The 15,765-nt window shown below is 41.9% G+C and overlaps 1 protein-coding gene across 3 annotated transcripts in view; it reads left to right on the top strand.

The window, feature by feature from the left end:
- Nucleotides 1-15,765, top strand: part of adcy9 (adenylate cyclase 9) — a 166,459-nt gene that overhangs the window by 112,598 nt on the left and 38,096 nt on the right. For all 3 annotated transcript variants that reach the window (XM_048551884.2, XM_059654049.1, XM_048551883.2), the window contains exons 3-5: nucleotides 1,863-1,967; nucleotides 2,647-2,846; nucleotides 12,675-12,777. In XM_048551884.2, coding sequence (XP_048407841.1) covers nucleotides 1,863-1,967; nucleotides 2,647-2,846; nucleotides 12,675-12,777 — 408 coding nt within the window. The remainder of the gene's footprint in view (nucleotides 1-1,862; nucleotides 1,968-2,646; nucleotides 2,847-12,674; nucleotides 12,778-15,765) is intronic.

Here is a 15,765-nt window from a genome sequence, read left to right as displayed (position 1 = left end):
TAATACTAATCACCACACTATAAGAAGGATGTGATTGCACTGGAGGGTGTTGCCTGGGACAGAGCATTTTAGCTGTGAAGAGAGGCTAGGTAAGCTCAGGTTATTTTCTTGGAGCAGAGTAGTGTGAGAGGAGATAAGAGTGCGAAAGGTTGAGAGGCATGGACAAAGTGAATAGAAAACAGCTGATCCCCTTAGTTGAAGTGTCAATCACAATTTTAACGCAAAAGGCAAGAGGTTTTGAGGAAAAACATTTTTATGCAGAGGTTGGTGGGGATCTGAAATGTGCTACCTGGGAGGGTAGTTGAGGTGGGGAAACCCTATAGTCTTTAAGAAGTACTTCGATAACATCCAAGGCAATGGGCCTAAGGTGGGAAAGTGGAATTAGTAATATGTTTTGCGTGGTGGAGACTTGATGTTGGGCTGAAGAACCTCTTCTGTGCTGTATGATTCCATGATCTGCAAAACAAGCAACAACTGATGACAACATCCTTAATTTCATTAGATTCTGTGGACCTAATATGACATGTCTAAAATTGATTTTTTTTCCCAGTAAATAGACATGACCTATTTGTGCTAGAAACAAACAAGAGAATAACCTCCAAGTCAGGTGTTCGTTTGGGCTGGAGGCATCTAGAATCCGAAATTTCTATTTTGGAACAGGATGGATAAGTTTCTGAGCCCAGTATCCAAGGACATGATTTGCTTGAAGTTAAGTGTTACCTGCCTAAATCATCTTGAGCCTTGTAAGCTCATTGGGTTAGCTCATTCAGTGATCAAGAAACTTGAATCTAGACTAGACCAGGTGCTCAATGCTATTGTCTCCAACAATGTTGATGCAGACTTGATGGGCCAAAGACCCTCTTCTGCACCATATAATTCTATGATTCACACTGCAATATGGGCAACTAAGTGATCGAAGACCTCATATAATTTGGTTTGATTTTTTTAAACCTTACAGCTGAACTTTAAAAGAATGAACAATGCTAAGAATGGGGTAATACACCACTGTGGTATGTTTCTACTTCAGCTTCAACGTAGGAAAATATTTCCTGTTGTTTGGCAAAAATGAAAAACTGCATTCTTTCTTGTTCTTCTCTTGTGTGACTTATAAATACTTCCATTATAGTATAAAGTTCTGCAATGATATTGTTTTTACACTGCAAATTGTTTTTACATTGCTGTAAGCTTTATGTAGAACAGAATTTGAGAATTAGTATAAATGTTCAGAAATGTAGCACAAAAATCATAAGTCCTTTTTGTTTCATCTGTTAACCCAGAAAGAGCATTTTGGATTGTGTTAGTGCAGGATTTTCCCTGTCTATTCTAAGAGAAATCTGTGTAATGTGTGTTAATACAAACCCTGGAAAAGGAGGGTGGCCAGCCTCCTATGCAAGCTAAACAATGAGTGTTACCATTTCAATCGTAAAGGAATTTGCAGCATACCCCTTCGCAGTTTGGTGAGTGTGGAGGCTGACATATTGTTGACCTAAAACGTCAGCTTTCCTGCACCTCTGATGCTGCTTGGCCTGCTGTGTTCATCCAGCTTCGCACCATGTAACCACCTCCTAAAACTAGGTATAGATAATATCTGTAACTAGAGAGAGTGAAATCTTGTTCTATCTAGTTATTAACTGAGTGACAGTTGAATTGAGCCCTACATGAGCACTGGACATTGTTTAAGGCCTGTTGGGCCCCTCTTGTGCACAGTGGTAGTGTCATTACCTCTAGACTGGGAAGCCTGTGTTCAAGTCCCAGTTGCTCCAGAGGTATGTAATAACATCTCAGCAGGTTTATTAGAAAAAAAGCATACATTTTTATTTAACCTATTTTTCTAATCCATATCCTGTATTTTGTTTTTTCAGCCCAAGTGTCCATCCTGTAATATCTTGCTCATTCCTGGTTCCAGCACCAGCACAGAAGAAACTGCTGTGCAGAATGGTTGTCAAGATGAGCACAAAAATCCCAAGGTACTAATCAAAAACAAATTTAGGCCCTATATCACAGCATTGTTACAGAATTGTTATGATGGATAGCAAATCTTGCACAAAATACAAATTTAAAAACAAAAATTGATTATCTTGTTTTGTATGCAATTGTGTAATTTGCCATCTGAATTTAGGTTTGGGCTCTATGGTAATACCACACTGCCCTAAGCTTGTCCATATGGAATGTCATGGTTAATGATTTGTGCAATGGCTTGTAATAAGTTATGGGGAAGCTAGATAAATATATGGAGAAAATAATCTAGCAATATGCTTTTAGGGTTGGATGATAAGTAAGAGGAAGCTCACGTGAAACATAAACAATGCACCTATTACTTGGTCCAAAGGCTCTGTGCTGCAGATTTGACTTCTATAATTCCTGACTAAAAGGTGGAAATGTTTCAACAATGGGTTTTTTCTCTCATCTGGAGCTAGAATCATTTGGATTATTAATATTATTTCTTAACAAGCATTGATTGCAATTTGTAATCTAGACCATTTGCTTGTAATATATTTGTTTTCGGCATCTTTAGTACAATCCATATTTTCACATTGGGTGTGTTTACTAAAGTTTATTAAAGAACAGGTTAACTATGTAACATCATTTAAAAGTCCCTTCTGTTCTGTGAAGTAGTGAGGTCATTGAGTCTTTTCTCTCGTGTAGGCACCATCAGCAGGGCGAAGTATGAAGGCCCAAAATGGCCTACTGAATCCTCCAGAGGAAGAAAAGCTAAACAACAGCCAGACATCGCTGTTTGAAATGCTGCAGAGTGAGAGGCAGCTGGATGGACTGCTTCCGCTACGCTCCAAGCAGATCCGGGAGAAAACGGATGCTCAGTTTGTCAGCGTCATTAAGGAGGACAGGTATGTTTTGTTAGGCAAGTGTTTTAAGTGTTACGGATCAAGATAGGTGGATGACGTTGAGGTACTGATTAGTTGTAATGTAATTGAATGACAGAACAGGTTTGAGGGGTGCAATGGCCTGTTCCTTTGGAGTAAGGGCAAGTGGTACATTTGTGCAGCTTTGCATCCATTTTGTTGACTTGCATTGTAAATTATGAAGCTCCCCTGCAATTTAAGGTGGACAGTAGCTTCCTATCCATATTTTGTTAAAGCTGCCTCTGACGCATTATGCTAATTATTAGCAAAGTAGAAGGCATTTAACCATTTGCAAGAGTAGAACACTGCTTTTGTTCAACATTTTAGTTACTGGTATGAAGTTTTTGCCTTTGTGCTTAGCTGACTGAAGGAGTAGTTCAAGTCGCATGGTGCCAACATTTTGCTCTGAACTGTACTGACTTAAAAATTCTGACACGTTGGTGTTCATTTGTGCGCAAAGAAGTTTTTTTTGTTAGAACTAATAAGTTATCATTTATATTGTCAGGAATGGGATGAAGTACACTCCGCTTGATTTATAGAATAGAATACCTACAGTGTGGAAACAGGCCCTTCGGCCCAACAATCCACACTGACCCTTGGAGCATCCCACCCAGACCCATCCCCCTATAACCCACACACCCCTGAACACAATGGGCAATTTAGCATGGCCAATGCACCTAACCTGCACATCTTTGGACTGTGGAAGGAAACCAGAACACCCGGAGGAAACCCATGCAGACACGGGGAGAATGTGCAAACTCAACACAGTCAGTTGCCTGAGTGTGGAATCAAACCCTCCACCCTGGTGCTGTGAGGCTAACCACTGAGGCATGGTGCCACCCTGTTTTGATAAGTGAAGTTCCAACAATTCTCTAGGAACTGGAAACCATCTAAAATGGAGCAGCTGTCATGATAGGCACCCCGACAACTACCTTAAATATTTCCTCCTACCACTGCTGTTACAGAGTGAGGGGGTTGTCACACTCAGGAAATGCACTGGCAACTCACTAAGGTTACTTTGATGGTGAATTCCAAACTTGTGACCTCTACTGTTTAGAAGGATGAGCAGATGTTTGGGAATGCCACTACCTGCAGGTTGTCCTCCAAGTCTGTTGCCACCCTGACTTGGGCATGTATTACTGGGTCAAAATCCTAGAACTCACTCCTTATCCGTATTGTGGATGGACCCGTTGAACTGCAGCAGCTCAAGAAACCAGTTATCACCTTTTCCAGAGCAATTAGGATGGTCAGTCAAAGCTGACCTTGCCAGCAAGGTTAAGATCCTAAGAATGAATATTTTGGGAGAGAAAACCTCCCTTGCTCGATTCGAACATTTTTGCAATCTATCATCTTCCCCCTTCCCTGGAAATTTGAACCCAACTCTGCTATTTTCCGATCATTGCCCTTTGTGAAACTGAGTAGCATGTCCTGGGTTCTTCTGTATAAAATAACCATGTCCTGTTGCTCAGACTTAGTTACTAGTTTGTAAAGGGAAGCCAGTTACCTGACAAGCAAGCGCCTTTGTTTGTTTCGTTTGTGCACATATTAAAATTTGTAAAGTGTATGAGACTATCCAAAGCTGTGAAGAAAATTTATTTAATTGAATGTAAAGGTTGTTAGACCAGTAAATAACTGCTTTTTAGATTCAGATTTTGATTCCTTTTACTCTCTGGCTTCTGGCTGACCTTCTTCTATTTTCAGTTCTTAATGAACTTAAGCTCATCAAAATTCTTCTGTCTGCATCTTAACTCACCACTGTCCTGCTTTGGTGCCCAGATCATCAGGAATTTAACATTAAAATTCTGTTTTCAAATAACTCCATTGCCTCTCCATTTCTTTTCTGTGTAACCTGCTGCACTCTAATTCTTGCATCCAATTTTACCTGCTACACCATAGTCAGCTGTTCTTTTAGGTGTTTTTTGGAGCTGTTTGTGTGGAACCTACTAGGGCACAGGCAGTGCTGGATTTGATATGTAATGAGGCAGACCTTATTTGGGAGTGTAAGGTGAAGGAACCCCGAAGGGGCAAGGATCATAACGTGACAGAATTCACCTTACGGTTTGAGAGGGCAAAGCTGGAATTGGATGCAACACTATTCGAATTGAGTAAAGGTAACTACAAAGACTTGAGGGAAGACCTAGACAGAGTTGATTGGAAGGGGATCCTAGCAGAGAAGATGATGGAGCAGCAAGACAGGAGTTTCGTGGGGGGTTCATTTTGGGAGGCACAGCAGAAATGCATTCCAAGGAAGAAAGAGAATACAAAAGGTGTACAAGGCAACTATGACTGACAAAGGAAGTCGAGGACAGCATAAAAGCAAAAGAGACAGCATACAATGTGCTGAAGATTAGTGGGAAGATTTAAAAAACAGAGGATAACTAAGAAAGTAGTAAGTGGGGGGAGGAGATGAAATGTGAGGGTAAGCTAGCTAGTAATCTAAAAGAAGATTGCATGACTACTTATTTGATATCTAAAAGATGAGAGAGAGGCGCAGGAGTGGACATCATTCCACTAGAAAATGAGGCTGAGGAAGTGGTAATGGTAAACAAGAAATAGCAGTCGTACTAAATTGGTACTTTGCATCAGTTTTCCCAGTGGAAGACACCAGCAGCATACCAGAACTTCTAGAGTCAGGGGACAGAGGTGAATGTAGTGGCCATCACCAAGTGAAAATGTGCTGAGGAAGTGGAAAAGTCTGAAGGTGGGTAAATCACCCAGATCAGATTGTCCACACCTCAGCCTACTGATGGAGGTAGTAGACATACCAGCATTAGCAGTGATCTTTCAGGAATCATTAGAGTTGGGGAGTTATACATTAATGATCCGGATGATGGGAATGAGGCCATTGTTGCTTGATTTGCAGAAAACCCAAATTGTAGTTCGAGTATAGAAAAGGTTGAGAGTAGAGAGGTCCGAAGTAATAAAGTTTCAGGGACGCAAGATGGCACCGGCAAGCAAGAAGTTGGTTTGAAGTGTGTCTACTTCAACGCCAGGAGCGTCCGGATAAAGTTGGGTGAACTTGCAGCATGGATGAGTACCTGGGACTTTGACGTTGTGGCCATTTCGGAGACATGGATAGAACAGGGACAGGAATGGTTGTTGCAGGTTCTGGGATTTAGATGCTTCAATAAGAACGGAGAAGATGGTAAAAGGGGGGAAGGAGTGGCATTGTAGGTCAAGGACTGTATTACAGTTGCAGAAAGGATGTTTGGGGACTCGTCAACTGAGGTAGTATGGGCTGAGGTTAGAAACAGGAAAGGAGAGGTCACCCTGTTGGGAGTTTTCTATAGGCCTCCAAATAGTTCCAGATATGTAGAGGAAAGGATAGCAAAGATGATTCTCGATAGAAGTGAGAGAGACAGGGTAGTTGTTATGGGGGTCTTCAACTTTCCAAATATTGACTGGGAGCACGATAGTTCGAGTACTATAGATGGGTCAGTTTTTGTCCAGTGTGTGCAGGAGGGCTTCCTTACGCAGTATGTAGATAGGCCAACAAGGGGCAAAGCCACGTTAGATTTGGTACTGGGTAATGAGCCTGGCCAGGTGTTAGATTTGGAAGTAGGTGAGCACTTTGATAGCGATCGCAATTCAGTTATGTTTACTTTGGTGATGGAAAGGGATAGGTGTATACCACTGGGCAAGAGTTATAGCTTAGAGGCAATTACAATGAGATTAGGCAAGATTTAGGGAGCATAGAATGGGGAAGGAAACTGCAGGGGGTGGGCACATTAGAAATGTGGAGCCGATTCAAGGAAAAGCTCCTATGTGTCCTGGATAAGTATGTACCTGTCAGGCAGGGAGGAAGCGGTAGAGCGTGGGAGCTGTGGTTTATGAAGGAGGTGGAATCTCTGGTCAAGGGGAAGAAGAAGGCTTATGTTAGGATGAGATGTGAAGGCTCACTTAGGGCGTTTGAGGGCTAGGAGGTAGCCGGGAAAGACCTAAAGAGGGCTCAGTAGAGCCAGGAGGAGACATGAGAAGTTGTTGGCGGATAGGATCAGGGTAAACCCTAAGGCTTTCTATAGGTATTTAAGGAATAAAAGAATGACAAAAGTAAGATTAGGCCCAATCAAGGATAGTAGTGGTAAGTTGTGTGTGGAGTCAGATGAGATAGGGGAAGCACTAAATGAATATTTTTTGACAGTATTCACTCTAGAAAACAACAATGTTGTTGAGGAGAATACGGAGATACAGGCTACTAGACTAGGTGGGATTGAGGTTCACACGGAAGAGGTATTAGAAATCCTTCAGAGGGTGAAGATAGATAAGTCCCCTGGGCCAGATGGGATTTATCCTCGGATCCTCTGGGAAGCCAGGGAGGAGATTGCTGAGCCTTTGGCATTGATCTTTAACTCGTCATTGTCTACAGGAATAGTGCCAGATGACTGGAGGATAGCAAATGTGGTTCCCCCGTTCAAGAAGGGGAGTAGAGACATCCCTGGTAATTATAGACCAGTGAGCCTTACCTCAGTTGTTGGTAAAGTGTTGGAAAAGGTTAAAGGGATAGGATTTATAATCATCTAGAAAAGAATAAATTGATTAGGGATAGTCAGCACGGTTTTGTGAAGGGAAGGTCGTGCCTCACAAACCTTATTGAGTTCTTTGAGAAGGTGACCAAACAGGTAGATGAGAGTAAACCGGTTGATGTGGTGTATATGGATTTCAGCAAGGCGTTCGATAAGGTTCCCCACAATAGGCTATTGTACAAAATGCGGAGGAATGGAATTGTGGGAGATATAGCAGTTTGGATCGGAAATTGGCTTGCTGAAAGAAGACAGAGGGTGGTAGTTGATGGGAAATGTTCATCCCGGAGAGCAGTTACTAGTGGTGTACCGCAAGGGTCGATGTTGGGTCCACTGCTGTTTGTCATTTTTATAAATGACCTGGATGAGGGCGTAGAAGGATGGGTTAGTAAATTTGCAGACGACACTAAGGTCGGTGGAGTTGTGGATAGTGACGAAGGATGCTGTAGGTTGCAGAGAGACATAGATAAGCTGCAGAGCTGGGCTGAGAGGTGGCAAATGGAGTTTAATGCAGACAAGTGTGAGGTGATGCACTTTGGTAGGAGTAACCGGAAGGCAAAGTACAGGGCTAATGTAAGATTCTTAGCAGTGTAGATGAGCAGAGAGATCTCTGTGTCCATGTACACAGATCCTTGAAAGTTGCCACCCAGGCTGACAGGGCTGTTAAGAAGGCATACAGTGTTTTAGCGTTTATTAATAGAGGGATCGAGTTCCGCAACCAAGAGGTAATGGTGAAGCTGTACAAAACTCTGGTGTGGGCGCACTTGGAGTATTGTGTACAGTTCTGGTGATCGCATTATAAGAAGGATGTGGAAGCTTTGGAAACGATGCAGAGGAGATTTACTACAATGTTGCCTGGTATGGAGGGAAGGCCTTATGAGGAAAGGCTGAGGGACTTGAGGCTGTTTTCATTAGAGAGAAGAAGGTTGAGAGGTGACCTAAATGAGAGAGACAAAATAATCAGAGGGTTAGACAGGGTGGGTAGGGAGAGCCTTTTTCCTAAGATGGTGATGGCGAGCACGAGGGGACATAGCTTTAAATTGAGGGGTGAAAGATATAGGACAGATGTCAGGTGGTTTGTTTACTCAGAGTAGTAAGGGAATTTGCCTGTAACGGCAGTAGATTCGCCATCTTTAATTACATTTAAGTCATCATTGGACAAGCATATGGACGTACATGGAATAGTGTAGGTTAGATGGGCTTGAGATCGGTATGACAGGTCGGCACAACATCGAGGGCCGAAGGGCCTGTACTGTGCTGTAATGTTCTATGTTCTGTAGGTGGACAGAGAGACAGTATTGAAGAAGGTGGGAGGCTGCCGAAGAACCGGCACAAGTGAGTGGGCAAAGAAGTGGCAGATAGAATGCAATGTAGAAAAGTAGAGATTATGCACTGGTTGGAAAAACAGAGGTATGGGCTGTTTTCTAAATGAGGGATGTTTTCAGAAATCCGAAGCACAAAGGGACACAGGAGTGCTGATTCAGGATTCTTTTAAGCTTGACATGCAGTTTCAATTTGCATTTGCCTTCATAACTGCCATGTCAGCTTTCATTGCAAGAGGGTCAGAATGCAAGAACAGAAATGTACTTCTGAGGCTGTGTAATGCTTTGTTTAGACCTCATTTGGAATATTGAGAGCAGTTTCTATCTCCTGGTGTGTCTTGTGCCCCAGCTCCTAACTACAGTTTGGAGGCCTGTACACAATTCCAACTATGGTTTTTTAACCTTTTGTGGTTTCTCAACTCTACCCACACGGATTCCACACTATATGACTCTACTTCATTTCTTTATAATTTACTTAATTTCGTTTCTCACTGATAAGGTAATTCCATTCCCTCGGCCTTCTGCCTATTTTTTTCGATAGGATGTATATCCATGGATATTCAGTTCCCAATTCTGATCCCTTTGCAGCTATGTCTCTGTGATGCCTACCACATACCTACCAGTTTTGATCTGCGCTGCAAGGTCATTTACCTTATTCCTTATACTGCATGCATTCAGATATAACACCTTCAGTCCTGTATTAACCCTCCCTCTTCTCATTTTCATTTGTTTTTCTAGTGTTTGATTGCTACTCCTTTCCAAACACACCGTCCTATTTGTGTCTGTGCTAGAGACTTTAAGAACCTCTCCTGAGTTCTCCTTCCCTGTCACTTCTTTGATAATTTTCCACGTAGTTGAATCCACCACTACAGATGTTAACCTGTTGCTTTGTTTTCCACTGGGGCAATTTTCACCATTCCCTTCCCTCTTCTTCTCACCCCCCCCCCCCCCCCCCCCCCTGCCCCCAGCCTTTTTGCTCAAGCAATGGTCCCAGCTCAATTCAAGTGGAGACAGTCCCAACGGTACAGATCCCTCCTGTTCCAATACTGATGCCAGTGCCCCATGAAAAGGAACCCCTCTTTCCTGCACCACACTTTTAGCCACGTGTTTATTTCCCTTATTCTCATGACCGTATGCTAATTAGCACATAACTTGGGCAGTAATCCAGCGATTGTAAACCCTTGAGGACCTGTTCTTTAATTTGGCTCCTACCTCCTGATAATCTCTGAACACGTCCTCTTTCCCAGTCTTGACTATGTTGTTTGTTCCAGCATGGACCACGACAGCTGGATCTTCCCCCTCCTGCTCCAATACCCTTTCATGCCGATCAGAGATATCCCTTACCCTAGCACCGGCTAGGCAACACACCATGAGGGACTCTCAGTCCTACTTAAAAAGGATACTATCTCTCTCCCTAATTATAGAATCCCCCACAACTACCACCTGTCTTTTTGTTCCCCCTTCTTGAAAGCACCATGGTACCGGAGGTCATTTGGCTCGTCCTTGCTGCAGCCCTTTTCCTCATCCACTCAGGGAACGAGTACCTCATACCTGCTGAACGAGGTCAAGAGCTGAGGCTCCTTTCTCCTTGACTCCAGGATCTCTCTACCTGCCTCGTTTACAGTTGTATTCTGCTGTCCCTGGCTATCCTCTGTTTCCTCCCTTCAAGCCAATCTTGTATCTAATTGGCTAGCTCTCCCTGGATCCTATGTGATCTAACCTTACTTACCGGTCTAGTATGCGGAACCTTGTCAGACACTTTGCTAAAGTCCATGTAGACAAGATCTACTGCTCTGCCTTCATCTACCTATCTTGGTCACTTCAAAGAAAAATTAAATTTGTGAGGCACTGTTTCTCAAGCACAAATTTATGCTGACTACCTGTAATCAGTCCTTGCCTTTTCAAATGCATGTAGATGCTGTCTCCAGAATTCTTTCCAATTTACCTATCACTGACATTAGGCTCACTGGTCTGTAGCTCCCTGGCGTCTCCTTTGTAGCATTTCTTCAAGGCACAACACTGGCTAGCCTCCAGACTTTCAACATCTCACCTGTGGATGTCAGTGATACAAATATCTCCACTAGGACCCCACAATATTCCTAGCTTCCCCCAATGTCCTGAGATATACTTGATCAGGTCTGAAGGATTTATCTACCTATGGCCCTCTAGCACCACCTGTTCTGCAATGTGGTCTCTTTTCAAGACATCAACATTTATTTCCCCAGGTTCTGTAACTCCCATGTGTTTCTCCACTTAAATACTGACAAGAAATCAGGAATGCAGAGGAAAACCTTCAACTCCCATTACTACATGCTGCACCTCTGCCATTCTATATTACTATAAGAATTGTTGTTGATCACATGTTATAAGACTGGTGGACTAGTCTCTCAAATTTGATGATTTGGCTGTACTCCAGTGTATTTTTAAAGTAGACAAGATGGAAGGTACAGATAGCATTACTAAGAATAAGCCATAGGATTCCACAGTTTTGAACAAACAACAACAAACTTTATTTTACAACTGTAGAACTGTATTACAATCTAGATTGCACATATAAATTTTGAGTCTAAGAATATGTTATATGGTTCATATATGTAATAACCTCTTGGTTAACACGCTACAATGCATGTCTAATAGCAAGTGCCATCAAGATATGGACCGCTAATTCCTCAGCAGTGTCCCCAGTGTTACTGAAATGGCAAGTTATTGAAGCTCATTAAACTTGACAAGGTATCACAATTCTTCACTTTATACAATCGCGCCTTCAAGCAATCTCTCGAGCTGCAGCTTTTAATTGGCACCTAGCTTCACCAATCTAGAACTGCCACTGAGCTCCAATACTGCTCACTTGCCAAGTACTGCCTGTGAGTTTTTCAAGCCTCACTCGTCCAGCTGTGCTGAGATGATGATTTCTTCTGAGCCTATCATGGCTTCCCCCAACACAGCCAGCAACTTTCCTACTTTATCATTGCCTAGGATTTCTTCTGAAGCATGAGGCCAAACTTGGCACCCTCAATAATTAGTAAACTTCCTCTTGAGTTGTAATGTTATAGCCATCCAGCTGCAATACACTTTCAGAATCTCCAAAAATGTAATCAATGCAGTTGAACTGCTTTCCCAGCGGGTATAACCCACTGTTGCTATTCTAATGCTCCAACCTCTCTTCCCTCACTTGCTTTCTGTGTCTATAAACAAGTTTTGCTATTGCTTGTCAAACTCGAATGCGGTCAGCTTGCAACATTGGAATTGTCTGTTTCGTAATTGTAACCAGAAATAGATTCAGTGATAATGGGAACTGCAGGTGCTGGAGAATCCAAGATAATAAAATGTGAGGCTGGATGAATTCGGCAGGCCCAGCAGCACCTCAGGAGCACAAAAGCTGACGTTTCGGGCCTAGACCCTTCCCGAAACGTCAGCTTTTATGCTGCTGGGCCTGCTGTGTTCATCCAGCCTCACGTTTTATTACCAGAAATAGATTGCTCCCTTTTTAAAACAAATCGCATTGAGGATTTCATCTCTCCATGTTTTTAGGAAATTCACTAATTGCTGCTTGGTCCATTGGGAGCGCATTCCTTAGAAACTACGGAGAACTTGAAACAATAATCTATACTGACTCTGAGGGAATGCTATACTGTCATTGTTTAGATCAAATGATAAGTCAAGGATTAATTTGTCTGTTGCAAGCAGATTCAAAAGGTTCCATAGCACTATTCAAAGAACAGTGGTGTTCTTCAGGTGTCTGAGCCAACATTTCTCCCTCGTCTAACAGCAAAACTACAATTCATTGTCTGTGAAACAGCTAAGACTTCAGAGTGCTTTATAGTTGAATGATTCTTTAATTTTTAAAATAGCAGTTGTCCGTCTTTCTAACATGTCTGTCTCCCCTCCCATGTTCAGATACAAGTTTCTGTCAATGAGTTTTGGTTTTATTGACACTAATTCTGATTGGATCTGGTTTTCTTCATTTATAGATTAATGGATGAATACTTCTTCAAACCTCCTATTAACAAGTTCAGCCTGAATTTCTTGGACTCTGGCTTGGAGAAAGCTTATAGGGGCAGCTATCAAGATGAGGTATGGGTATATCCTGCATTCATTGATGAACTGATTGATTGATTGGATTGTTTGTGCTTTTGTCGTTTGGGTTTTTTCTTCTAACCCTTAAAATAATTTCTGCTGTTCAATTGTGTTCACTGTGGAGTGACTGTGTAAGTGATGGCATATTTTGCTAGAAACTAAAATGAGTTTTGATTTCAACTCTTGACTTAGGGTAGGATTTTTGAAACCTAGTCATGAACTAGCAGATAGTTCAGTTGAATTGATTTGGGACAGAGACTGATGTTAATATGCCAAGATGAGTGGACTGGGAGTAACCGTTTGCAGGAAAATATGCACTGGAGCAGGGGGAGTCTTTCATAAAGGGAATATTTAGAAGTGTGGGTCACCATGATGGAGTGTAACTTCAGTTCCAGAGAACATTGGATGGTGAGGAAAGTGTAGGACTGGATGAGGGTAAAAAGGGAAGCTTGTAGATATTGAGAGCTCGGACAACAAAAGCTGTTGAGGTATGTATAAAATGCAAGGGAATACTTTTAGGGGACAAACAAGAAATTAGGAAAGCATAGAGGACATGAAAAATCACTGGAAGGTGAAATAAAGAAAAATCCAGTGCCATTTTATAGGCATATTAGGAATAAGATAACGAGGGATCTAAGTGGCAAACTGTGGTTAGGACCAGAAAATGTAGATAATGTTTTAAATGACTCCTGTATGATTGTATGCACAGTTCAGAATAACAGTGTGTGTTGTATGCCTCAAATTCAGGAAAGCGGACTATGATAAACTTGGAAAAAATTGCAATTGAGATGGAGGAAGCTTTACCTGACTTAAAATTGCCTAAGTAACTAGACCAGCTGAAATGCATTTCAGGCTGCTATGAGAGGCACTGGAGGAGGCCTTGAAATTAATTTTCAAGTCCTGTTAATATGTGAGGAGTTCTAGACAATTGGAGAGCAGCTAATGTGTTATCATTAGGGGAGGCAATGGCCTAGTGGTATTATTGGTAGAATGTTAATCCAGAGATCCAGGTAATGTTCTGTGGGACTTAGGTTTGAATCCTGCCATGACAGCTGGTGGAATTTGAATTCAATAAATATCTCGAATTAAGGATCTAATGACAACCATGAATCCATTGCCTGTTGTCAGAAAAACCCATCTGGTTCACTCATGTCCTTTTAGGGTAGAAAACTGCCATCTTTACCTGGTCTGGCCTAAATGTGACTCCAGACTCTCAGCAATGTGGTTGACTCATAGCTGCTGTCTGGGCGATTTAAGGATTGGCAATAAGTGCTGGCCTGGCCAGTGACTCCCTCATCCCTTGAATGAATAAAGAAAAAAAAAACAATTGGCCAAGAATGGTGGGAAGGATAAACTGAGGCACCAAAAGTCAATAAATATGATATCAATAGTAGGGAACCTTTTTGGAAAAAATGAGTGACAGAATTAATCTCCAGCAAAGGATAATCTGCATGGCTTTGTCAATGAGTGATCGTTTTTGGCAAGTTAGTTTGAGTTTTTCACAAAGATGACTAGATGTGTGGATGAGGGTAATACAGTGGATGTGGTCTTCAGTAAGGCTTTTGACAGGGTCTTGCAAAGCAGATTATTCAAGAAGGTAAGAGACACTGGGATCCAGGACAGTTTGGCAAATGGGATCCAAGATTGGCTTAAAAGCAGGTGGCAGTGGATAATGATTAAAGATTGCTTTTGTCATTGGAAGTCTGTGTCATGTGACACATCACGAGTTACATGCTGGATCCCTTGCTGTTTTGATTCAGACGTGAATGTTAAACAAACTGAGATTGGGTCATTTGTTTCATTTGGTGAGTGTAAAATAGCAAAATAAGTTTGAGATAATGGCCCAGATCTCTCTTTGGATAAACAGAGACCTTGTAAGATAGGTGCCAGGACCACATCGATGTTCCAATACTACATTGTAATTATATGGGGAACTGAAATGTGTGATGATTAATAACCTGGCTACTGGAACCAACTCTGGCTTCCCAACTTTGAATTTGAGTCAGATAATTTCGACATTCAACTTACTGTGTAAAAGCAAAATACTGCAAGTGCTTGAAGTCTGAAATAAAAACAGGGAATGTTGGAACAACCTGGAAGCATACCTGGAGAGACAAATGAGTTGAGATGGAGATTGGGGTTCATACTTTGGAGCGTGAACTCAACGTGGAATCCTAGAGGCTGTGATGTACCTAATTGGGAAATGAGTTGTTGTTCCTCCAGCTTGCATTGAGCACCCTCATCGTTTATTCCATTAAGTCCTGTACTTCTGTCAACAGGATAAAAAAACCACCGTCTTCTAACCACCTTCATTTCTGAAGAACAGTCATAGTGGACTCAGTATTAACTGTTTCTCTCTTCACAGATGCTACCACATCTGCTGAGGTCTCAGTGATGGGAAATATTGACACAATTATTTGGGACAGAATTAGCAATTACATGGGAAAAGGTGGGTTGATAAGGAAGAAAGGGGAAATCATATTTAACTAACTTCCTAGCGTTGTTTTGTTTTTTGAAGAGGTAACAACAGGCTTGATGAAGGTAATGCTGTTGATGTGGTGACTCGATTAGCTCAGTTGACTGGACAACTGATTTTTTTGGTGCAGAGTAACGTGAGTAGCCTCGGTTCAAATACTACACCAGCTAAGGTTACCGTGAAGGACTCGCCTTAACCTCTTGCCTCAGCTGAGGCATGCTCACCATCAGGTTAAACTGTCACCAGTCATCTGTCTTGTACGGCATCTCTGCACTTTGATCTAAGAAGAATAAACGATGAAGTTCACAGCTGATCTTGGAGAAATCGCAGTATTGGGGCTGCTCACAGGAAGGGAACAGCTAAGTGTTATTTTTTTCAGTTTAACCATACCCTGTTTTTTCATAAATCTATGATAATGAGTAGGGTGGATTTTTATTTTGAGAGGTAATGGGAACTGCAGATGCTGGAGATTCCAAGATAATAAAATGGGATTTTTATTTTGTTTGTTT

This window comes from Stegostoma tigrinum, chromosome 23 (genome assembly GCF_030684315.1).
Source record: "Stegostoma tigrinum isolate sSteTig4 chromosome 23, sSteTig4.hap1, whole genome shotgun sequence".
NCBI classification, from domain to species: Eukaryota; Metazoa; Chordata; class Chondrichthyes; order Orectolobiformes; family Stegostomatidae; genus Stegostoma; species Stegostoma tigrinum.
Note: the sequence above shows the minus strand (reverse complement) of the source record. Positions and strands in the feature narration are given on the sequence as shown.